This window comes from Penicillium macrosclerotiorum (assembly GCF_028827735.1).
Source record: "Penicillium macrosclerotiorum strain IBT 26536 chromosome Unknown utg000007l_segment0_segment0, whole genome shotgun sequence".
Classification (NCBI taxonomy): Eukaryota; Fungi; Ascomycota; class Eurotiomycetes; order Eurotiales; family Aspergillaceae; genus Penicillium; species Penicillium macrosclerotiorum.
This window is the reverse complement of record NW_026643086.1, coordinates 1,033,156-1,057,022: the sequence shown is the minus strand read 5'-3', so window position 1 is coordinate 1,057,022 and position 23,867 is coordinate 1,033,156. Positions and strand designations below refer to the sequence as shown.

Genomic DNA, 23,867 nt, shown 5'->3' with positions numbered 1-23,867 from the left:
GAGACGTCTGGATGAAAAACGGTTCGGCTTCACTCGTAAAATATATGAGTTGGAGTAAATTATGGGGCAGGGGGCAAGGCCAACGAACCTAAGATAATCAACAATGGCGAACTTAAGACCATGCAATGATTAAAGACCAAATGGGTAGGTTTCTTCCTTTCCAAGGGCTGTGACGGGTTGAATGATCTCTAGGGGCTGAACAGCTTGGGTTTCATCGAACCAAATATACCCATCGAACTGCTTGTGAAGTTGTGCCTGGGAGTAATGGGAGATTCTCTCGGTGTCCGGGCGATATATGACACCAATGAATCGCTCCAATCGGTTTTCCGCAGAAAGAGCAGCGCGGAGACTAGGATCAATGCGTTCGCGTCGCAGATCAAGAATAAACCTTGGTACGCCAGTGTTATGTGCCACTATTTCCCAGCTATCAGGCCTGGAGGGATTCACGGACATTACTTCCATATCATCATCCCATTCATGCGCGGCAGCAACAGTACCGGAATGAGTGCCACATCCGAGAATGGCAACATTTTCATGGCCCAGTCTTTCGCGACAGAGCTGACCAATGTTCACTTCGTTGCGGCGGATACCCATGCTCGTGTACCTGGCATCTCCGACATGAGAATTATGCGCCCAAACGATAGCCTTGTTAGCTGGCGGTGGACGATGCTGTAGAATTCGATGCAGTGTGTCAAACATGTGCGTGTCACGAAGTGTCCACGAAGTTGCTGAGCTCCAGTACATTGCCTTATAATATTTCTCGGCATCACGGACAAGGTAGGCGTTCTGCTTGCTACTCTGAAACTCCTCGCCATCATGGGGGTCACTTTCTAAGTATTGCAAACGGTTGTTGAGAAGGTCGCGCAAAATTGCCATGACTTGAGATTCGCAACTTTCCAAACCGCGTATCGAGGCCAGGCCGTAGGCCGTCGGATCGTCGACCCATGGCTCCAAACATCCGTATCGTCTTCGTGCCTCCCTACTTGCTGACGGGTCCACGCGGTCAAGGTACTCCGTCACGGCACGAATTGAGGTTCCCATGCTGTAGAGATCCAACCCATAAAATCCAGCCCGCTTTTCAGGTGGTTGAGAGTTATTCCAGTCGCGCATCCACTCGACAAGATCTTGCATCTCGCGGTTGCGCCACATCCAGGTCGGGAATCGTTTGAAAGGCTCGAAACCTTTTGCCTTTCCACCAATTTGGGCCTGGGGACCAGGTCTCAAGCGCACGTATCTGTCGATAGCTTCCGCGTCTGGCCAATCTGCTTCAACAGCGACTATAGTATAGCCATGTTGTTCAATCATCCGTTTTGTAATCTCCGCACGCGCAGCATAAAATTCGGATGTACCGTGACTACCATCCCCGAGAAGAACCACTTGTTTATCGGCAAAGGTGTCGAAATAGGATGCGAAGCTGGGGTCCTCGATCGGCGGGAGCGGCTCTAAAGCCTCATTGAATAATGCCTGTAACTGTGCCATTGGGGAAGATAGACGTCGCCACGAGAGACGGTTCATAAGATCATAATAATTTTTTTAGAGAGGAGATTTTGTCGAAAAAACGGTATTTATTAGATTATTTCATAATGCCAAAGGCTGAGATCACACTCGAGTAACCGTCCAGTCATCATGACTTCACGGTTCAACCAATTAATCGGGTCGAATGGTTTGGTTTGTCAGTCACCACCAGTTTGACAACCCAAAACTTCAAACCAAGCACAAAATTCGATTTCCTATGAATCGTTTCATGTGGCGAAAACTGCATATCTTTTGCTCTAACTCTCTGTTTCGTTCTTTTACTCCTATCCCGCACATCCAGCCCGCTGAGCGTCTCCATCAGGGTACAAAGATGGCGCTCCCAATCAGTAGCCCCTCACCGAAAGTTGATCGCTTCCAGCAAGCGATGGAGTCAATCTATGGCAGCTTCAGTAACATAGTTGACCCCGAGAATTGGACCCCACCCCCTAGGTCCGGCGGGCACCGAGGCCGATACTTATGGACTGATGCATTTGGAGTAATCAATCTTCTTACAATGCACCAGGAGTATCGTCGAGCAGGCGGAGAAGCTTTGAATGATGATCGATATCTGAAGCTAGCGCATCAGCTCATTAATACCGTCCATAATATACTAGGTTGGACCCGAGATGGCCAGTCGCGTTTACCGGGGGCTACGGACAGCAATCCACTCGGCGGTGGTCTACGAATCGGCAAGACAGATGAGCATGGTTCCGACTGCGATGGACAGTATCATCATTACCTGACACTCTGGATGTTTGCACTGAATCGAATGGCTAAGGCATCTGGCGATATAAAGTATAATGAACAGGCTGTGGCGCTTGCGCATGCTATTCACCCAAAATTTTGTGTGGATCGCTCTAAGCGTTATCCGCGAACCATTTGGAAAATGTCGATGGATCTATCAACTCCCCTAGTCCCTACCGAAGGAAATTTGGATCCTATCGATGGGTATGTTACTTTTCGGTTACTCCAAGCTACAGCGATGGACGCTGGAGAGGGAGAGATCCTGGCGGAGGAGATCTCCGACTACAAGCGAATTATGGAACGTAGAGGGCCGCATTTTCCCTCTAGCGACACGCTAGATCTAGGCATGACTTTTTGGACAGCCCACTGGTTTGCGAAGAGAGAAAAATGGGCCTCTGACCTAGCAGAAAATTGCTTTGAGCAGCTATGTCAGTTTCCTTACGCTTTCGTCTTCTACCCTAATAAGCCCATCTAGTAGGTATCATTTGTTCAGAGATGCTAATTAATCCTGCTTTTAGATAACCTGTTCGAAATTAATCAGTATCTTGAGCGCAACATCAAGTTCCGTCTGGCATTCCGAGAATTTGGAACTTGTCTTGGGTTGCAGTGTCAATCCGAGCAGACGACAGAAAAGGATCGCGCCATCGATTTAAAGACCTGGTCAGACGCGATCGTTGCCGCGTGGGATCCATACATGGAATTGTCTATCTCCGAGGGTCTCACGCCCGAGGACCTTCGACCGATCACGCGGGTGATGTATGCGTCAGCTTTGATCCCTGGTGGTAAGTGTAATATACCCACCTTTCTTGGAGGAGGCTCCTTAGCTTACCTTTTCGTGCCCTGCAGCATTCTGTGCAGGATACTTTGGTCCAGAATCCAAATTTATCGAACAAAAGTAATTTCAACAAGCAATCCATGGTTCCGGAGCAGAAGGCTGTCCTTTCTACACGTTGAGATTGAGAGATCCTTCGGCTGTATGTTGTTTGCAAAGGTACTCGCATATTGCGAAAATTTGTGATGCCCTAGGCGAATACAATCTATGAGCAAGTAAAAACTATATTTACACATGCATCCATGAAAATGCAATCATCATAAACCCGGAACTCCAACAACATCCCTCCATGGCTTGAGTCTCCGTGGGAGAATGTAAATAACGTATACAGTGCTTAAAGCAACAGTCAAGCCAGACCACTAAGAAGTATGAGTTAGCCATGAATCTTAGATTCGAACGAATGCTTGGAGTCGTAATAAATAGAAGAGAGGGAAAGCCCACCTTTTCTAACCATGTATGAAACCAGATGGCTGTCATGAAAAGCATCCACCAACCTAATCCAATAACACCCCACACGAACCTCAGTGACCATGTTGTAAGTACACTACTAGAAGAAATCTCATTTTGACTCCCATTTTGTGATGTGTCTGGGTCACTGGCCTTTCGTTCGCGAGTAACCTCCACCTCTGAATATGCAAAAGCCGCAAAGGCTCTAGTGCCGATGACCTCGAAGGACAAAATAGCAGTCGCTAAGACTAGCATGAAGACATGTCCGCTGATATCATGACCGCCTCTCCATGCTCCACCAGCGGCTTTACATGCCATAGCTGAGAAGAGGCTCTCGAGTTGTGCCGAGGGGCTTGGCTCCGAGCCCACCTTCTTCACTTTGTCTAGGACCTCCTCACACTTCCCGCCTGTGATCACAAAGCTGCGGTCGATAATTGCGGGACCAAAGAACCATTGTGTCATCAAATACCATACTGTCGTTGCGAGTGCGTATCGGAGGAAGGCTTGGAGGGAGCGACGCAGTCGGGTTTGTTGTTGGGACTGGGAAGACGAAGAGGAAGAACGGTACGTCGGCTGGAAGAGAAGAAGGGAAGTAAAGGCCAAGGTTGTCCATAACCACCCTATTTTGACGAAATATATATTGAAAACATTGTTTTTTCGCGCAAAGTAGTTGACTGGGCTCTCGGAGAGATGGAGGTCCGCAGCGAGGGAGGGTGCCAAAGCTCCGGATGGGGCCGAAATCGTGGGAGGTCGGTCATTTGTGCCACGAGCAGTCGGTGATATCGCTGAGAACAGCGAACCCACCAACAAAGTCGCTGGATATATTAGGAGGAATGCCGGCGAGGGGGCAGAGCGGACAGGTGCGGCCATGGTAGTCGATGGAGAGGCTCAAGGTTGGGAGCACCTCTCAGGACCAGATGGGTTGTTTTTATTCAGTATGATGTGTAGTAAATGGCAGGAATCAGCAGGGTGGCATCGTTTTCTGACAATTGGAGACGCGAAGGCAGAAGAAACTGGGAAGACCGACGCCGACGATAGCTGGACGGATGACATCAACTTCGACCTGCCGAGGCACCAACTTTTCATGCCTCAGATGTCAGGCAGACATAACCAGCCCCGACTGAGTGAGTGACTTGTGGCACTGATTTTGGCCCTCGTACAAAGAATAAATGAATAATGATTTCCCGGATGCGAGATGAGAAACAGAGAAACAATGTATATTTTAAGTTGGATTTAGTTCCTCATTTGTATTGAATAGCTACATGAATGACACTATCGAACGTCAGTCGCCTCGCTCGGAGCAACCAGATAGGACGGCAAAAAACGAGTGCACCTTAACATACTATGATTCCATACGTTTTAATGATTTCCATCGATGAATGACTCAAAAAGTGAGAAGAAATTATGAATGGATTATCGGCAATGAAGTGCCAGGAACTACTAGACAACCCACCAAGCATGACATGGCGAGCGGATACAGCGGATGCTGTGCCTTCGGGATAGAGTTCATCTACTTTTTCTAGATTTCAATATGATTGTTCCAGAATACCAAGAGGACGCTAGAAGATTCCATTCCTCTTCATGTGAAGTATAGGATTGGCTCCTGCCAATCTATATCTCGCACGACCTTACTCGTCTGATGTGGTCAATTTGCGCTTGGCTCAAGCCGGTGTGGAGCTATGATCTTGAGGAGTTCTATTGCTCTTCCCGATTCCCGAACCAGCTTTGTTCCCGAAGCATCGATGCGGTTTGTCGTCATGCCTCATTGGCATTTCTTATGCAGAGATACCAAATACTAATATCCATTCACTGGGTTGACCAATAGGTCGTCTCGGCTGTATGGTCTACTCCTAATGTATCTTTCCACGGACCGCTAGAAATCGTTTCTGGATACAGGTTCTTGACCCCCTTAGAGATAATTCTAGCTCCGATCATTCCCATTACCCCACGAGATACAGCAATGTCAACTTGATAATCCGATTGCCGCAGGCCAATCTTGCAGCCGACCACGTGATGCCCGTCCTGCTTCGAGACAGGCACCAACCGACTCCGAGCCACCACGAAAGACTAGCTCCGGCCTTGCTGGAGGTCTGGGGTATAATGAGGTGATTAAAACCTATTCGGATTGACGGGCTCACCAAATCCCGACGCCGGATCAAGACGCTCCTGAACGTAGCCCTGCTTCCACAAAATTCGACACGGAAGATAGGCCTGGGAAGCGGGTCCTGTTGTTTGCGCACCCCCTCGACTATCCTTACGGTGATCGGAATCTGGGCTCTCTTCATCTCCACCTCGAGTGGCAACTGCCCAGACTGTCGGGTTCGCATTTGCATGCCGATTACAGAGATGACCAACAACCCGAACAAGGATCACACCGTATTCGAGGTCAGCCTGATGCCTCCAAGTTCTTGTTGGGCCCAACTAGCCCCTCCTCCCGGTCGGACGAGGACCGACATACGACTACGACAACTATACTCTCAGCAACCGCGACAGGTCATTGCTGCAGTGAGAACCCCTCCTCGGCGGTAGCAAACCTCGAGAACAATGCACGATACGAGCCAGAGAGACAAAAAGACGAAGAGGCTCTACAGAACACTCCGTACGTACTCTGTAATATATCACCTCGGGCTGAGGACTGGCGTATCCTGGCTCAATCTGACTCTTATGTCGTCGGGTCCCTAAAATGATCATTATTCAGGTGAAGTTGGGACTGATCCATACACAGTTGCACACAGGACATCGTCCCATTGGTCCTGACTGACGAAACAAGGGCAAGCAAAGCACCTTCTCAAAAGAGAGGATCCAGCAGTTAAAAAGAGGGGCGCATTTGCATCGGTAAAACAAGCCCACAGTAAAACCGCTGTATCGCAGCCTTCTCAACCCGTTGCGAAAGCCCCACTGCGCGCGCTGATTGGGCCCAAAGTGGCCCCCTTTCGGCCCTGCGGATCGGCATCAGCGTGGCAGGCTAATCAAGGCGCCGCATTGAACACACTAGAGGTTGACTCCTTCCTAGACTGCTCACTAACGCCTGTGAGAGCCTTTTGGCCAGCCTGAACCAGACTGTCGGGACCGCGGCACATTTTTGTGTAAATGCGTAAAGCTGCGTGCACCAGGGTCACCGTGTATTAATCACGACCACCAAAATCAGAAATCCTGAATGGTGCAGAACCCGACACTCTGGCGCACTAACAGTTGTCGTGAAGTCGGAGGGGTCATAAGACTCCAGTTAGTGTGGCGGTTCAGTCGGGCATCTTTCTGCTTTCTTACTTCTCCAAATCCTCTTGCTCGATCTTTTGTCTCGATCTCCCACGTTCCTGATCGACCGGCCGAACGCTTTCCGAATTGGGCGTATCCGGGGACATGTACCACGACATGCAACATGGTTCGGAGGCTATCGAGCCCGACGTCAGTCCTTCTCGGAGAATTCTTTCTACCGGATATTTTTTTTTACCACTAACCCATGCATAGCTGTCAGATACCGATTCAGCCTATGTCGGTTCGTAAGTGATGTTTGCGGCCAGCGAATAGCCGCCAGACCTCTGCTGATGTCCACCTCGTGATAAGCCTAGAAGAAGCTAGCTATACCACAAGCATAACGTCAAGCGCCCTGAATTATCAGTATGTCAATTATGTCAAAGGGAATGAAAAATAGCCTCTCTTTCTTTTCTTCTCCTTTTGCATGACAGTAAAAGCTGACGAACCTAGATATGAGGTATACCACTTAATGATGGCATGACCAAGAAATCTTGCTGAGTTTCTAGAATGGTCGTAGATATCATTCGTATCATGAAGGGGAGTATATTCTGGTGCGTGGAATCCCAATATATCATCGGCTGGGTAACTTAGTCTGACTTGTTTCAGCCCAACGACGAACAGGAACAAGATCGACTTGACCTGGTCAGTGCTCACCAGTATCGTGAAATTGGCTCGCTCAAAGATTGACATGTATGCTGGTGACAGAGCCATCATATTTACCTTATGCTTTTAAAGGGGGAACTACATCTTGCACCGGTGAAAAATCCGGTCCGGGTATTAGACCTTGGTACAGGCACAGGAATATGGGCTATTGACTTTGCCGAGTAGGACTCCTTGAAGCTAGCCCTGGAATAGCAAAAATACTAATGTTGACCCATTCTAGCGAGCATCCCGAAACGCAAGTAATTGGTATGGATTCCCTGCGAGATACGTCCAAAATCTTGACCTGACCGAGAATAGGAATCGATTTGAGCCCTATACAACCCTCCTGGTATAACTCACTTTGATCAATCTCTTGCATTTAGTTCTGACATACCCAGGGTACCCCCAAATTGTCAATTTGAAGTTGACGATTTCGAACAACCATGGTCATATACTCAACCCTTTGACTTCATCCATGGGCGAGAGCTCGAAGGTGCCATTCGCAACCATGATTGTTTATTTCGACGCGCGTTCGACAATTTAAGCCCAAACGGATGGTTCGAGATGTCGAGTATGGAAGTAAACACGTATTCTGATGATAATACACATCTCAACGCAAAATGCATGCTAGAAAGCGTCGTGAACATGCATGCCGGGTCCAGAGCATTCGGGAAGGACATGGCCTCTGTGCTTACCTGGAAAGAAAAATTTGAGAAGGCCGGTTTCGTGAATGTGAGAGAAGAAGTCTACAAAGTACGTTTCTTTATGGGTCTTTTCTCTATTTTCCCTCCATCCCTGTGTATTGACCAAGGTACAGCTCCCACAAAGTCCCTGGCCCAAGGATCCCAAACTCAAGGAGCTCGGACGTTATCATCAGCTCAACATGCTGGAGGCCATGGGTCCCTATTCTTATGCCCTTTTTACCAGGGTACTCGGATGGGATCGCGTGCGAATTGAAGCCCTTTTAGCAGGCGTTCGCCACGAATTGCGCGACCTATCAAACCATTTGTATTCAAAAGTACATATAATATATGGACAAAGACCTAAATGACCTTTATTGAAGGTCCTTAATGTATATAGAATTGATTCACACCGCAAAGATATCCATTTGATGAATTTAACTCGTTATGTCAGAGACACCCACTTATCGTATAAGGAGATTTGTAGACTCGATTATGAAAAAGCCCTTTTGGGATTCAGAAAAGGAACAACATCAGTTCAAATTGTCAGAACCTGGATTACATTGATAATAAGCCAAACACTCACGGTATCGCATGGTAGGATCATTTGGAATGTTTTCACACCCGTTTCAATACGTGCTGAAATCCAAATTACACCATTTGAGGATGATTCGGAGGTTGTATTACGGATACTATGGAATGATCAATCAATCAATCACTCTGTAGCCTAATGCAGCCTAACCTTTTATACCATAGAATGAGAAGATCGATATCTGGAATCTAGGGGCCCTTGTATGTATATTTTATCATATCTCAAGTTTGTTGCAGCTAAAACTAAGCATTATCATAGGCATGGGATCTTTTGAACAGAAAAGTCTATTCTGCGTCTGCGATTCGAACAGCAACGCTTCAGAAAGCCATCACCTCGCTGGTATGATAGCAATTATGGGCTTGCCGCCAAAATAAATGCTTCAAAAAAGCGGATATGCGACCAAGTTTTTCCGACAGTGACGGTAAAGCATATCTGCTCTCCTTTTTCTGGTAGGTTCATATATAACTGATGTCCAATGAGCAGTTAATTGGTGAGAAACTGCTGGAATTCCCTCCTCCTCACTAGAAAATCCGGAGGGCAATTTGCGAGATACGCAACAAAATTTGTTTCTCTGCCTCACGCGGAATATGCTTCAGTGACAACCGGAGAAACGAGGATCTGCAAAAGAATTACTGATGGACCCATAGCTAAAGATAATTTAGTTCATATTGGGGTTCAATTGATTTAAATATCTGTTATATACTTCAAGTGTCTTCGCTCATATATTACGAATTAATCTACTTGCAAACTGGTCTGACTCCGGTCTATGCAGTGGTGACATGTATTTTCTTATGAAAATCAGGACTATCCTAGTTCACTAATGCAAAATCAAGTCATTCTGAAAAAAAGTTAATCAGATTATTTGCAGTGATTATCATGGGAGATCTTGAAACAAGAAAAAAGTTTATGTCATGACTACCTATCAAATTCAAATATCGTAAGGTGATGGACTTGATACCAAATTGAATGAAAATTCCAAATAAAAGCCCATCGAATTCGTTCCAACCTTAAATTTCCAGTTGAACATACTTTCGTCATATCAAGCTTTATCAAATTGCGAGAAAAGTCCGACTTATTTTACTCGACTTCTTTCCATTTTCGTGATGATGTTGGAAAAAGATTCCGATTGTTGCAGACGAATGCTGTTTCTCGTCTCCTTCCAAGACAAAAATTTACTCATCTCGTTGATTTCGTTGGAATGAGTCGTATCAGGGCTGCCTATATAATCATATGACGAGCCATCCGGAGTATTTGTCACAATTATTTTTGGTATTGGTGGCATGGGCTTGACCTTTGCGACAATTGGATTACCAGGTAACTCTGCAATCACACTGACAGGTTTCCGGGGAACTGGAGCTGGCGAAAAGGGAAGCTTGGCAAGAGCAGTTGGAGAATCTCCCAGGTCAGCTGAGAGTTCTGGAACACAATCTTCCTCTAGTTCACTGATCGGAGAATCGGTAGTCGAGTTAGAGTCGATATTTGAAGGTACTTCAAGCATCTCGAGATGTGCTATCACACGTTCCAATCGGCTTCGGTGTCGAATTAAGCGACCTTGTCTTTCTTTGGCAAACTGGCAATCTCGCAGCTTCCAACGCTTGCGGTTTGCACTGGCCACTTTTCCTTTTCCTTTCCTCTTGGACAGATCCAAACTATATATTTCAAGCAATCCGCGTAGATCCTGAGCAGAATCTTCGGCGTCGATTATGGTAGAATTTACCCAGTTATGCTCAATTTCACCCAAGCAAGGAGACTTGCTGTCTCTTATCTTCTTTGCTTGCATAGCTTGAGTAGAGACGTTGTCCAGCAAGTTAAGCAAGCTTCTTATTTGTTCATCTGGTCTTTTCTTCGATGTAGAGAGCTCGACAGATAAAGCTTGCGATGCTGATGAAGTTGGATCTGCCTCTGAAAGCTTTAGTGGCCTATTTAATGCTAATGATGATACCGATGATTCCGAACGTTCTCGAGGCATGGATATTTGAGTCGATTTTATGACAGATTGTGACTTCTCAGGCTTGCTTTTAGGCCATCCCTTTGGTGCTTCAAGTTGTCTAGGGGCTTCATTGTCCTCTTTCTCTGGCTGAAATTCCAAAAGGTCCGATCGGCTGATTGGTCGATATATCTTGTCGGCGGATCGGTTCAACAAATTGGCTGTCGATTTAAGACAGATATTCTTCGAGCGAGCCCATGCATCTGCCGATCGATGCCAGGTCTCCACTGTGGTTTGATGACATCGATCCTTTGAGTTGTAGTATGCAGAAGCTGACCGACGCCAGGTTTGCATGGTCGATTTCTGGCATCGGTCTTTTGAAGTATGATACGCAGCAGTTGACCGACGCCAGGTCTGCAGACTTGACTGTTGGCATTGTTCCTTCGAATTGCGATAGGCATTAGTTGACCGACGCCATACGTCCGCCTTAGTTTGTACCGATTTGTCGCCCGATGGATGTTCTGCTTCTCTCCTTCGAGATGTTCGGTCGATTAGCTCCATGGCATGTGAACCGAAGAAACTTAAGTCGGCAAGAGATAGGTTCGAATCTTTTTCAGGCTTTGAAAAAATATGGGTTCAACGGTTTTGAATATCTTCAGTCTCAAATGTTTAAACCAACTAACAATGTTGCGTATCTCGCGCAAGGAATTTTCTCATGTTATAAAACATGCGCATCATCATGCCCTGCTTCACTGCTCACGTCTATTGCGCCCCTATGTGGGGCCATGTGCTTTGCTTAGAGGCGATGACCCTGGTCGGACTGGCGTTACTGCGAAGGCTTAGAGCCCATGGGCGAACAAGTTGCTTGCCAAATGTAGAATAGAGCGGAGGCCTGAACGAATCCTGTTGAGAAGATTGGGTACCTCGTCACTGACAACACAGGCATCCACTTTTATGTTGGTGCCAAATTGGGGCCAAATTGGCGTTTTCGGGCTCTGTTTGGAACTTGATTGGCTCTCTCGTATCATCCGGGCAATTCATTTGTCGATCTGCGCCACCCGCCAGTTATTTTTATCTTTCTCAAAGCGGGGTGACAACATGGAGCATGCCATCATAAACACTTTATTTGCTGGATATCACAAACGGGTTTCTTGATATTGATTCAGCGAGTTGTCATAATAAGCATACCAAAAACTATTTTAGCCCGAGTCTGAAATTCTGAACTATCGAATCCATGTGGACGACACTACATACCGTAAAGTTCTCGGGCTGAATTGCGGCCGAGATTTTGAGACAGCTGTGCGATGAACCTCAACTCAAGCCTTAATCTTGCCACCTCTAGTATCATGACTAGCCTATCAGTCAGAAAATTGAATATGCGTTTAGATATTATCATAAAGATAACAGAAAGAATTAACAAAAAATGATTATAGTTTATCTTCGGATCATTATTATTATTCTTTTTCTTTTTCTTCTAATTCGACTAGGTAGAATAGTCTGGCGGGATATGGAAATTTTGTCAATTGCTACTTCTCTGTGATAGGTTGTAGAAATCAAGAGCACTTTTAGGCTGTACTACAGGCACCTCACCTTTTCATTTCGTCCTCGTTCTGTTTCAAAATATAGTTTCAGTACTCTCTTTCACTTGATCAACACTGTATTCCATGCAGTGGTTAAAGCACGCACCAAGTATGCCATATGTTGAGCAAGAGTTTTGATTTACTTCATAAATCACGATAGATATCATTATTATTAATATCTTATCGTTATCATTAAATGTTGATGCTGTGGATTTACTCCTACGAGCAAAGTTTTGCTCGCGGGCACTGAGCGCCTATGAAGGGGAATTGATACATTTTAAATAATCAAATGCAAGAACACTGGGCTTTAAATAGCTCAGCACTTCAGGCACCTAGGTAAATTAGAAGTATACAATCATAACACGGGCATATAAAAAAAGAATCACCGGATCTTGCTCCTTGGACTCCCACTGAAATCCAAATTTGGGCCACTTCATCAAGCGATGTAAAAGAACCGATTTATTAAGTCCCCTGGCAGGCAATATTACACTTTTTCTTCTCAATGCGGTAGTCTTTAAATCTGCGACTAGTACTCGTGCGCTGACCCTGGCTGGCCTCCTTGCTTCTCGAAAAGATAGATCTGTTTGTAAGAGGGTGGTGGGGTATTTATATAACCACCATGATTGCTCTGGGAATCTTGAATAGAGCGGAGGTGAGTCGGTGATACAAAATTTTTGTTGTTGTTGCTGTGGTTTTCGTAATTTGATTGAGGTTCAGGTGGTGATCGCCATTGTGGCTGTGACTGAGCATCGTTGGTCTGGTTCCCGCAGGTACAACCCATCTGAGGGTTATGGATAGGATACTGCTGCTGATATTGTGGCTGAGACTGGAACTTGTATTGCTGCTGGTTTTGACGCTTTTGCTTCTTCACTTCGTAGTCATTTGTGGCTCTATTGAATGTTAGTAACAAGAACCTGGTTATTCAGCAAAAAGGTAGAGAAATCTTACTTTGATGCAGCTTTAATGAGGCCATAGCCACCGGCCAAAATAAGACCCGTCTTGATAAGACCCATAACTAAGAATTTTGGTTTGAACAGCTCAATCGAAAATCCAAGTTTCCGATCTCAGTACGGACGGAGGTAGTTAAGCCGAAGTAAATTGACAAAAGTATCTGCGGGAGATCAAGTATTTATGTTGAAAAATTGAATCGGATTTAAAAAGCTCCTATGGCAGTACAAATATGCTCAGAAATCCTGGGGCAGTGTCTAGCTCTTCTCGGCGTTACAGTAGGCGCTCTTGAATCTGATATAAGGCTTATTTGGGAGCAATAAGCTCTGCCTTCTGTTCGGGACCCACCGCGAGCCCGACGGAGTAATCCATGGCCGATAGCCAATAACATCGTTGAGCTGTTTGACGCTTTTCCCAAAACTATGCAACAATCCGAGCACGAGAGCGAGTGCCAGTGGGGGCCAACGACTTGCGCCTCTTTTAAAATAATGACAGTTTACTTGTTCTCGCCGGCATTTTCACGATCCGACCGTCCCGAAAGCGAGCTGAACATAGTGACTTTTTTGACAGAAGTCCAATTAAACGTCACTTTCTTGGAAACGGCGGTCGGATACCCAGTCTTTATGCAGATCAGGAGGCCATGCCACCCCGCCTAAGCCACCGCAAATCGACCACCGGATGCCTTCGGTGTAAAGCGCGGAAGGTCAAGGTAAAGTAATATTCCCTGGCAAGAGGAAAAACCGCTAATCGTCCACCAGTGTGATGAACAAAGACCAAAATGTAGCCCCTGCACTCGTCACGGCGTGACGTGTGAATATCCTGCTTTGGCAACCCGTACCTACCACCCTCGTCAATCCCAGTCTCGGTCTTCCAGTGCCCTCGTTCACTCAAGTGGGTTGGGAACCCCACAGCCAAGCCTGCCGTCCCCAGAACTTGGGAGTCTACGGGTCCTTGAGTTGCGCCTAATTCATCAGTGGATCACTGGCACGGCAAACACCATGAGCTCGGCTCAGCTTCCAGCGGTTCATGAGATGTGGAGAGTAGCAGTCCCGCAGATGGCGTTTGAATATGAGCCCCTACTTCACACGCTACTCGCTCTTGGGGCGGCTCACCGTGCGACACTATTACCAAACGAGGCGCATTCCCTGCGCCCTATATATCATGGGTACATCGACTCTGCTCTTCGATATCATCGTCCAATGACAGCGAATCTTGATGGGAACGTCAGCGAAGCAGTCTGTCTTAATGCAGTTCTTTTCTCACTCTATACTTTATTTCTACGGTCGGAGACATCGGAAGGGCCCTATGAGCCTCCAATCATGTGGATTTCAATGGCACGCGGAATTCGGACAGTGATGAAGAATGTTTATCATCAGCTAGTCGCGACAGAGTCTCGCCTGTGTCCATTGCTGCTGGCTCAGCCAATGCTTTGGAATCAGGGCTCAACTATGCAATACACTGGTCCCCTGAAGCCCTTTCAGCATCTCCTCGAACATCAGATAGAAGAAGAGCTCTCTGACAAGATCAGAAATGCTTATGCTGGGGCAGTCCAATATCTCGAGCGTCTATACATCGCAGTGCAGACCCGTGAACCAGATTTTATCATTCGTAAGATGTTTAATGGGTTTCCGCCAGTTGTGCCAAGGTTGTTCCTCGACCTTGTATCTGAGAAGCAACCACGCGCCCTTGTGATACTGGCGCACTTTTTTGCGTTGGCTAAGAGTGCTGAAAATATCTGGTGGCTACGTGGAGTCCCCGAGAGAGAAGTTTGCGGTATTAACAGTATCATTCCCGCTGAGTGGAAGTGGGCTTTGATTTGGCCCTTGGATGTTGTTTCTCAGCCCTCAACATCCAAGGACCCCACAGAACCTTCAATTCCCTTGTCAATAAGAAACGTTCTCGACACCTTATTCTAGTCCGACTGCATATAATCTTGATATAAGGATTATAGCGATGAAGATCTTACATTGCATCTTGTTTCCTATCAGAGCGAGAAAGGGGAGCAAATAGGTTGGCATCACTCGTAGTCCAAATTTTAGTTTTTTTTTTTTTGCAAATAAAAAAAAAAAAGGACAATCGACCAGCCTGACAAGGCTTGTTTAAATTTTACCAGACCTTGACCATCGTCATCATTGCTGTTCCCACTTCCTTTTTATTCGATTCCGTCTTATGCCAGGATTTACTCCTACTGCGCAGACGGAAAAGGAGAACGGCGTGCAATCTTAGCAAGGCTGACCCACGCGAACGCCTCGGTTTCGGGTAGGTTTCTGGCTGGCCCGCACGCTCCTCGACAAGTCCTATGAGACTCGGAGCTCTACTCGTCAAGGCATGCCCAGTTGCTGATCCTCGCTTTCGGTGCTGAAACTCAAGACAAGATTAATTTGTTGATCAATCTATTCCAAGAAAATTAAACACAACTTTAAAAACCAATATGTTTCGAGGGTCAAGCATAAAAAGGCTTGATATATTCCTCTAATGAGACCCATCAAGCCCATGCATTATCTGAGATAAACGGGTTCTTGAATTTACTACTCAATACTCCAATATAATATTTCTAGAGTTATCAACGACGTCAGAATTCTCGTTGCTTCATATTTCAATCATGGCGAACTCCACTGAAGGTATTGAGCTTGCCCAGCTGGTCTTTTATGGTCTTGCTTTACTTCCTGCAATCTACTGCTTCATCACACATGGAAAGCATGGAGCTGTAGGATGGCTCTATGTATTTGCTATGTGCGGTTTACGACTGGTTGGAAACGGTATGGCCTACCACTCCAGGACCGGCCCGCCGAACCGAGCTGCCTCAATTATCGGCAGCATTGGACTGTCGCCCTTGGTACTGGCCGCTTTGGGAATTCTTCATGAATCGTAAGTGCTCATACATTCTTATCGTTCGACGATGTATGGGCGAAAGAACTTATGTCGGTCTAGGAACCATTCAATCCAATCGACACTTCCCGCCTTTCTCGGGGGCTTTGGTCTACTCATTCCTCACATGGTTATCTCAGGAGGGATTGGCCTTGCAGCTGCAAGTGGTCAGAAGTTTTCTCTGTTAGAGGCCAGTCTCGTTTTTTGCCGCAGGCTGGCTGATTGTGGTGGCCTTAACCGTCCTGTCCTTCAAGGCGGAAGCACACAACCGCCGCCTCAGTGACGAGAGAACGCTCCTCTTATCCGTAATGATCGCTATGCCACTGATTGGTGTTCGTATCATATACGGCATCGCCATTGTATTCAAATATGAGCAAGCGGCGGGTGGCAGCATGGCAGTGAAGGCAATCTTTGGCACGCTTCCCGAGTTTTTGATTATGATCAATTATCTGACTGGTGGCCTAATGACTCGGAATCTTGCTCACGATCGAGTGAAAAGGCAACCTGAACCAGTTTATAATACGGAATATATCGCAGTATGAGGCTTAGCCATGACTTTTCTTCTTTTCTAGGCCATTCTCATCGATATGGCCAAGATTATGCGTTGTATGTAGAGCCCTTTTCAAAAAATATGTTTGTCCATGATGGAGGGCGGGTGAGTGGGTTTCTATTATCTTGAATAAAATCTTTAATCCATGATTACGAGCGAATTTGCCTCATTGATTTTAAGTTTTGGTATTTATTTGAGTCCTCATGAGTCATTATGGACCGACCTCCTTGGCGATGTGGGAGGCCTGATTCTTCCAAAAAGCGGAACTGGCATTCTTCAAAATGCCTGAAAGATATAGTTTGTTTGGTACCAGGCCGGGGTATCGATGACTCGATGTGAGTAGGATAAGATCCATGTTTTCTTGGCTTAGTCGATGTCATCTACCCCGTAAAATCTGACCTTGAGCAACCAAAATCAGGATGCCCCTTGAATCACTTAGGCTTAATTAGGCGGGGGCTAAACCCTGCGTCTCTGTGAATCAACCCTGGTCCCACTCAACCCGGAATGATCGCCCCCAGCCGCTACGCTACGGTCGCGTCGGGCCAGACTCCGGACCCGCCACAGGCATCAACGATCTCCAAACTGCTGTTCGTGACTCTTTTGTCTTTATTATACTTAAAGGGCCCTCAAGGGTCAGAGGCTTAGGTTCTCTTCAGCACCGTCATGCTTAATCCGGCTCTTCCGTGCTCAGTGGCCGACCAGGACGTTTTCGGCCCTAGTGTCAACACGTCCTGCCACCACGGCTTCGACTTCACCCTCCTGTTCGAGGAGACAATTTTAACTCTCCTTCCGATAATTCTGTTCTATCCTGTGGCAGCCCTGCGTATCTGGAATCTTCATTACGCCTCGGAAAAGGTCAATCGATCATGGCTGTACGCGACAAAGGAGGTGGGACATCCTTCGTTTATTGTGAAACATACCAGCGGTGTGGGCTAAGCTTTACCACTAGACAGCATTGCTTCTGCACATAGCACTTCAATTAATTCTCTTGGTTTTCTGGTGCCAGTCATCGACACCAACTACAAGGGCGACGATTCCAACGGCAATTGCGAATATCGTCTCCCTGCTTTTGGTGCTTTACCTATCTCATCTAGAACATCTTCGCTCCCTGAGGCCATCAACAACTAATTGCCTTTTCCTTGGGCTCACTACGTTGCTTGATCTTGCGCGACTGCGAACACTCTATTTTATTCCAGATAACCAACTGATATCAATTCTGTTCGCTGTAAGCTGGATTGGCAAGGTCATTGTTTTGGTCCTCGAGTCAACAGAGAAAAGATCATTGCTCAAGAAAGAATACACTGAAAGTTCACTTGAGGCAACAAGTAGTATCTTCAATCGGGGCATATTTTGGTGGCTAAATGGGCTGCTCTGGAAAGGGTCGAGAACTGTCCTCACCGTCGAGAGCCTTCCCGTCTTGGATGAAGATATCCAGGCATCTTCAAATCCTGAAGAACTATTTGAAAAATGGAAGAAAGGTAAAATACCGAGGTTACGCCCCGAAATGCAATCTATGGAGTATTAATTCATGTTTATTCATGTTACAGCTAACAAATATCGACCGAATGCCTTGCTATGGACATTCGTCGCTCATTACAAATGGCAGTTCCTAGTGGGCGTCTTGCCACGCGTCGCATATACCGCGTTTACATTTGCCCAGCCATTCTTAGTCCAACGTGTTCTGGAATTCATGACCGAGTCAGAACATGTCAACTCCGAGAACTACGCCCATGGTCTCATTGCCGCATACGCGATCGTTTATGTTGGCATTGCGGTTAGTTGCTTCGCTTCGTCACTAACAACGGCCATGAGTCTAAATTAAGCGTGACTTATTCTCAATTTTATAGATCTCCTATGCCATCTATGAGCACAAGACGTGCAGGTTGATCACCATGGTTCGAGGAAGCCTAGTCACCATGATCTTTGACAAGACACTTCGCATGAGCACTTCCGCCGCATCTGACGCCACAGCAATTACATTGATGAGTACCGACATTGAGCGCATAGGAAGTGGTCTTCGCGAAATGCATGAGCTCTATTCTAATTTCAGTGAAGTTATACTCGCTTTGTGGTTATTAGCCCGTCTGCTTAATATTGCAACTGTTGCATCAACAATCATCGTCGTTGGTGAGTAATTTCAGGGTTCAGAGCTGTCGAAATAACTTCAACTCATGCGTCTATGATCAGTTTGCCTTATTGCTGGTATTCCACTCTCAATCGCCTCTGGCAACGCCCAGGGTATCTGGCTGGAAGCTGTCGAGGAACGTGTGGCAGTCACATCGAAGGTTCTTGGAGTGATGAAAAGCATTAAAATGACAGGGTTGACGGAAGTCATCGCGAACAGCCTTCGGGATCTTCGCTCTGGAGAAATACAGGCTTCATTCCTTTTTCGGTTATACAGTGTGCTTGTCGTCACGTTCTGTCAGTATAATCTCCCTTTTAAAAGCCATCCCAACTGACATAATGACTTCCAGCTTATGCCTCTTCGGCCCTAGCACCTGTCTTTGGTTTCGGGGTGTATATCATCTTAGCTCGTGCTAACGACTCTGGTACACTCACTAATGGCCTTGCTTTCTCTGCACTAACACTCTTCTCTCTCCTTGACCAGCCTATGGTGTCCTTTGTATATGGCTCGGAGGACATCATGGCGGTGGTTAACTGCTTTCAAAGAATCCAGAAGCATTTGCTCGAGACTGAGCGCGATGACTGCAGGTTAACCCATGATCTGCAAAAACCGCAGCTGATTGAGGTGGACCACATGGATAAGCATCGTAGCCACGATTCATTTTCCATCATTGCTCGCAATCTTTCTGCGTCATGGTCAGTTGATGATGAGCCAGTTTTGAAGGGCTTGACTTTTGATATTTCAGTGGGAGAGACCACCATGATCATTGGGCCTGTGGGTAGTGGAAAATCAACTCTTTTGAGAGTTCTCTTGGGAGAAATTCCCGAATCCTCTGGGATGATATCTACTACCTATCAGAACGCTGCATATTGCAGCCAGTCTCCTTGGATAACCTTCGGCTCAATCCAACAGAATATCGTGGGTGCATCACAATGGGATCAAAAATGGTACGACCGTGTCATTCAAGCCTGCGCCTTGCAGGCTGATCTACTGCAGCTTCCCTCTGGAGATCAAACAAAGGTTGGCGTTCGTGGATCACGACTTAGCGGTGGTCAGCAAATGCGGGTGGTAAGCTTAAGCAACCGTCTCCAAATCCATAATCTCACTGGATCTTAACACTCGTGCATAGGCTCTCGCAAGGGCTCTATATTCTAGAGAACCGGTTCTTATCCTAGATGATGCTCTGACTGGGCTTGATCGAGAAACGGAGAGATGCATCCTGCAGGATGTTTTTGCTTCCGAGGGCCTTGTGAAGGAGGTCGGCCAAACAGTGATTCTGGCCACAAACTCAGGTTCGGCTTCCGTTACATAGGCTGTTTTGTGATTCTGATTCAATTACAGCTCATCATCTTCCCTACGCTGATTTCGTCATTGCCCTTGATGAAGGTGGAAAAATCATTGAACAGGGTTTGTATACGGAACTCGTGACTGCCCAAGGCTATGTGAGCGCGATTGCAAGCAAATCCAGCACTGCCGCCACTACCCGAGCGCCAGAGTTGGCTCTTGATGATGAAACATTAAAAGGGCTCAACCTCGATAACGACAACACAGATAATGCAAGCCGGCGAACTGGTGACTTGTTAGTTTACTGGTATTATTTCCAGAATATCGGATGGCCTCTACTGTTTCTATTCTTTGGCTGCTCGGTATTGTTCGTTGCCGGCATGATATTTCCACGTAATGTTCCATGAAGCTCTACAATGGCTTAACACTGCTGACTTTCCTTAGAAATCTGGCTGCAATGGTGGACTCGTGCAAATGAAGAGCAACCAAATGAAAATGTTGGGTACTGGTTAGGGGGCTATGGGGCACTTGGATTATTGACTCTTCTTGCTGCGTTTCTCTCGGAATGGTAAGATTCTTCACTGCAATTAGTTCTGCTCAGTCTAAAAAATTGGGGAGGGTGTTGGGAATGATGATAGTACCCAAGACGGCCCGCCAGTTTCACAATATTCTTCTTGATACAACAATGAGGTAAGTCATATCTAGATATGATAGTTGATCTACTTTGATTGAAAAATTTTAATTTATAGCGCTACTACCTCATTCCTGACGTCAACCGATATAGGAGCGACCACAAACAGGTAAGTCTTTCACCAGTCCCTTCTTTCAAACCTAACCATAACCACCATCATGTTTTAGATTCAGCCAGGATCTAGAGTTGATTGATGAGGAACTCCACACAGCATTCGAGTCCACCATTCTTGCTGTTCTCTTCTGTATTGTTGAGGGTTTCTTGGTCTTTGTTGGCTCTTCGTATGCTACTGTCGCCGTCATTCCATTCACCATCATTGCGGTCTATTACGTGGCACAATACTATGTTCGCACATCCCGCCAAATCCGATTACTGGATATAGAAGCCAAAGCGCCTCTTTTTTCACACTTCTTGGAAGCTCTTAGTGGCCTGTCCAGCATCCGTGCCTACGGGTGGACTGAGAACTATCAATATCAGAGCAAACTTGCTCTAGATACCTCTCAGAAACCCTTTTACATGATGTACTGCATTCAACGCTGGCTAAATCTGGTCCTTGATCTGATCGTTGCCGGAATTGCTGTGGTTGTGATTTCAATTGCATTATCCTTGAGGGGAACCTCTAGTTTGAACCTGCTGGGCATCGCACTATTCAACATAGTCAATTTCAGCGGAACTCTGCAGATGCTGGTAAACCGGTGGACAGGTCTGGAGACTTCAATCGGGGCGGTATCTAGAATTCGGTCTTACGTGCAAAGCGCCCAGACAGAGGATCTGGAGCATGAGACAGAAGCTATTCCAACATTTTGGCCGGAAAAGGGAAATATCGAGATAGCTGGCCTGACAGCTTCCTACGAGTGAGTGCGATATACAGCTCTTTTACGGAATCACGATGACTGATTTTATTGTCCAAGCTCCTCCCCCGAACCAGTCCTCCAAGATATCACCCTCGGTATATGTGCAGGAGAGAAAGTTGCACTTTGTGGTCGAACTGGCAGGTTTGTCGACCATCGAAAGCCCTTTTGATGAGCCATCTGACTAATTTCGTCAAAGTGGAAAATCCTCGCTGATCTCAACCTTTTTGCGAGTGATTAATCTCGACAGCGGTACTATTCATATCGACGGGGTGGATCTATCCAGAATTTCTAGGTCGCATGTCCGGTCACGGTTGAATACCATTCCCCAGCAGGCCTTCTTTCTACATGGCACAGTCCGACTCAATGCCAATCCTCTGGGGGACATGCCAGATGAGACCATCATTGAAGCTCTAAATGAAGTCAAGCTATGGTCTTATCTTGAGTCAAAGGGCGGGCTAGATGCGGAGATGTCGGAAGATATCCTTTCACATGGCCAACAACAGCTATTTTGCCTCGCCCGAGCACTCTGCAAGCCAAGTCGTATTCTCATCATGGATGAAGCCACGAGCAGGTGAGTGGATTAACTTCTTCAAAGTAGTGTGAAAACATGACTGACAATCATTAGCGTCGATTCGGAAACAGAAGACCTCATGCAGGAGATCATCCGCACTCGCTTCAAAGAACAAACTGTCATCGCCATTGCACACAAGCTAGACACTATTTTAGACTATGATAAAATCGCATTCATGGACCGGGGCCGGATTGTGGAATTTGATACACCCAGAGCGCTTTTATCACAGGAGACCTCGGCATTTAAGACCTTGTTTGATAGCTTTCGCCATCGTCCGGAGTGATGGATTGGGCGCGGATGATAGATAGACTGCTTGCTTGATATTGATTTCTCATTTCCATTGTTTCATTCTGGTTTTTAGAGCGTCCATCCTAGTGTTTTTGATATGACATTGTCTCTTCTTCTTCTTCTTCTTCTTCTTCTTCTTCTTCTTCTTCTTCTTCTCAATATCAAAGGCCACGCAAGGTTCTCCCCATCTTTTGAATACCTCGAGCTAAACGTGACTCCATAGCATTATGCACAATTAGACTTAGGCATGACCCAAGTGAGATCTTCTGTTTCCAGTCGAGCAAGTATCAGGCATACCAATCACACCGTTAGTACAATCTTCCCCCGACCCGTATACCTCCCACTGGCATAATCATACGCCTCTTGGGCTTGCGCTAGGGGATAACTGCCCGCCACAAACGACTTCAAGGCACCCCGATCAACCAGATCCGCCAATGCTTGCAACACTCTGGCACTCCCCTTGACAATAAAAAACAAAGCCTTGATATCATCCCTCCATATTCCCCGCCTCTTATGTTCCTCCACAAAATCAAAGCTGGCCGAATCCACCGAGATCAGCGACCCCCGCTCCCGAACCACTCCCCAGCATCCAGCCAATACCTCTCCACCCACCGTATCCACCACGATATCAAATTGCGCCTTATCATTCTCCAATGCCGCATACTCAACCACCTCGTCTGCCCCAAGCCCACGCAAGAATTCCTCGTTCCGCGTATTCGAGCTCGTCGCCGCAACAACCCGTAGCCCTGCCGCCGCCGCCAACTGCACCAAATATATCCCGACGCCCCCCACCGCCCCCGTAATCAACACCCGCCGCGCCCCGGGCGCCGCGCCGCTTGGGGCCTCCGTGCCCAGTCCCTCCACGCCAGCGTGCTCAAGTGCCTCGAGTGCTGTCTGCGCGCTGAGCGGCAGCGCCGCGGCCGCCGCCCAATTCAGCGTGCGCGGTTTCCGTGCGACCTCGTTGATCCGGATGACTGTGTACTCAGCCCATGTGGAGCCACGGTCTGCGTGCGCCATGCCGAAGACCTCGTCGCCGGGGGCGAACGGCGAGTTTGCGCCGGGGAAGGTCGCAGCGACGGTGCCGGCGAAGTCATGGCCCGGGATGGTATAGGGGTGAGCATAGATCTCGGGCCAGGTCAGAGTGTCGCGGATTATGGTAGATGCATGGACACGGATGAGGATCTCGTCTGGGGCTTGGGGAGACGGGATGGGCAAGTGGTCGAGGTGGAGGGCGGAGGAGGGGGCAGGGTTTGTGGGAGAGAAGGAGGGAGCTGGAGGGGTGGCTGGGTGGACGCGGATGGCGTTCATGTTTGAGAAAGATGGGATATGAGAGATTGGAGATGTTGAGGTGTATGAGTTTGAGGTTCAGGGTCTTTTTTTGGCGGTGGATTGGCTGAGGGTGTATGGTTTGTATAAATGAAGTGGGCCGGCAGGATGTGGGGTTTGGCAGTAGGCTATTGGAACGTGGGTTGGA

General features: G+C 47.0%; 11 protein-coding genes across 11 annotated transcripts; 6 read left to right on the top strand and 5 right to left on the bottom strand.

The window, feature by feature from the left end:
- Positions 1–129: 129 nt before the first annotated feature.
- Positions 130–1,479, bottom strand: N7462_007210 (putative erythromycin esterase; the record flags this gene model as incomplete). Its single annotated transcript, XM_057078928.1, has 1 exon — positions 130–1,479. The coding sequence occupies one exon, from the start codon at positions 1,477–1,479 to the stop codon at positions 130–132; it is 1,350 nt and encodes a 449-aa protein (XP_056931598.1).
- Positions 1,480–1,846: 367 nt separating this feature from the next.
- On the top strand, positions 1,847–3,158 carry N7462_007209 (uncharacterized protein; the record flags this gene model as incomplete). Its single annotated transcript, XM_057078927.1, has 3 exons — positions 1,847–2,687; positions 2,778–3,041; positions 3,106–3,158. 3 exons carry the CDS (start codon positions 1,847–1,849, stop codon positions 3,156–3,158), a joined length of 1,158 nt encoding a protein of 385 aa, XP_056931597.1.
- A 190-nt stretch (positions 3,159–3,348) lies between these two features.
- On the bottom strand, positions 3,349–4,408 carry N7462_007208 (putative inositol phospholipid biosynthesis protein Scs3; the record flags this gene model as incomplete). Its single annotated transcript, XM_057078926.1, has 2 exons — positions 3,349–3,450; positions 3,533–4,408. The coding sequence occupies 2 exons, from the start codon at positions 4,406–4,408 to the stop codon at positions 3,349–3,351; spliced, it is 978 nt and encodes a 325-aa protein (XP_056931596.1).
- A 2,653-nt stretch (positions 4,409–7,061) lies between these two features.
- N7462_007207 (methyltransferase) lies at positions 7,062–7,480 on the top strand (the record flags this gene model as incomplete). Its single annotated transcript, XM_057078925.1, has 3 exons — positions 7,062–7,156; positions 7,300–7,375; positions 7,400–7,480. Coding segments are annotated over 3 exons (252 nt in total), but the record flags the coding sequence as incomplete, so codon positions are not given.
- A 36-nt stretch (positions 7,481–7,516) lies between these two features.
- N7462_007206 (class I SAM-dependent methyltransferase) lies at positions 7,517–8,486 on the top strand (the record flags this gene model as incomplete). The annotated part of the gene is made up of 3 exons (XM_057078924.1): positions 7,517–7,617; positions 7,834–8,188; positions 8,253–8,486. 3 exons carry the CDS (start codon positions 7,517–7,519, stop codon positions 8,484–8,486), a joined length of 690 nt encoding a protein of 229 aa, XP_056931594.1.
- Positions 8,487–9,779: 1,293 nt separating this feature from the next.
- N7462_007205 (uncharacterized protein) lies at positions 9,780–11,195 on the bottom strand (the record flags this gene model as incomplete). The annotated part of the gene is made up of 1 exon (XM_057078923.1): positions 9,780–11,195. The coding sequence occupies one exon, from the start codon at positions 11,193–11,195 to the stop codon at positions 9,780–9,782; it is 1,416 nt and encodes a 471-aa protein (XP_056931593.1).
- Positions 11,196–12,740: 1,545 nt separating this feature from the next.
- Positions 12,741–13,227, bottom strand: N7462_007204 (uncharacterized protein; the record flags this gene model as incomplete). Its single annotated transcript, XM_057078922.1, has 2 exons — positions 12,741–13,104; positions 13,163–13,227. The coding sequence occupies 2 exons, from the start codon at positions 13,225–13,227 to the stop codon at positions 12,741–12,743; spliced, it is 429 nt and encodes a 142-aa protein (XP_056931592.1).
- Positions 13,228–14,160: 933 nt separating this feature from the next.
- N7462_007203 (uncharacterized protein) lies at positions 14,161–15,078 on the top strand (the record flags this gene model as incomplete). The annotated part of the gene is made up of 1 exon (XM_057078921.1): positions 14,161–15,078. One exon carries the CDS (start codon positions 14,161–14,163, stop codon positions 15,076–15,078), a length of 918 nt encoding a protein of 305 aa, XP_056931591.1.
- A 686-nt stretch (positions 15,079–15,764) lies between these two features.
- Positions 15,765–16,034, top strand: N7462_007202 (uncharacterized protein; the record flags this gene model as incomplete). Its single annotated transcript, XM_057078920.1, has 1 exon — positions 15,765–16,034. The coding sequence occupies one exon, from the start codon at positions 15,765–15,767 to the stop codon at positions 16,032–16,034; it is 270 nt and encodes an 89-aa protein (XP_056931590.1).
- Positions 16,035–17,084: 1,050 nt separating this feature from the next.
- Positions 17,085–22,388, top strand: N7462_007201 (P-loop containing nucleoside triphosphate hydrolase protein; the record flags this gene model as incomplete). The annotated part of the gene is made up of 16 exons (XM_057078919.1): positions 17,085–17,167; positions 17,237–17,468; positions 17,530–18,058; positions 18,128–18,354; positions 18,428–18,707; positions 18,768–19,001; positions 19,055–19,773; positions 19,835–19,997; positions 20,047–20,382; positions 20,434–20,557; positions 20,608–20,679; positions 20,739–20,789; positions 20,848–21,534; positions 21,592–21,675; positions 21,731–22,105; positions 22,160–22,388. 16 exons carry the CDS (start codon positions 17,085–17,087, stop codon positions 22,386–22,388), a joined length of 4,425 nt encoding a protein of 1,474 aa, XP_056931589.1.
- A 305-nt stretch (positions 22,389–22,693) lies between these two features.
- Positions 22,694–23,701, bottom strand: N7462_007200 (NADP-dependent oxidoreductase; the record flags this gene model as incomplete). Its single annotated transcript, XM_057078918.1, has 1 exon — positions 22,694–23,701. One exon carries the CDS (start codon positions 23,699–23,701, stop codon positions 22,694–22,696), a length of 1,008 nt encoding a protein of 335 aa, XP_056931588.1.
- Between the last annotated feature and the right edge of the window lie 166 nt (positions 23,702–23,867).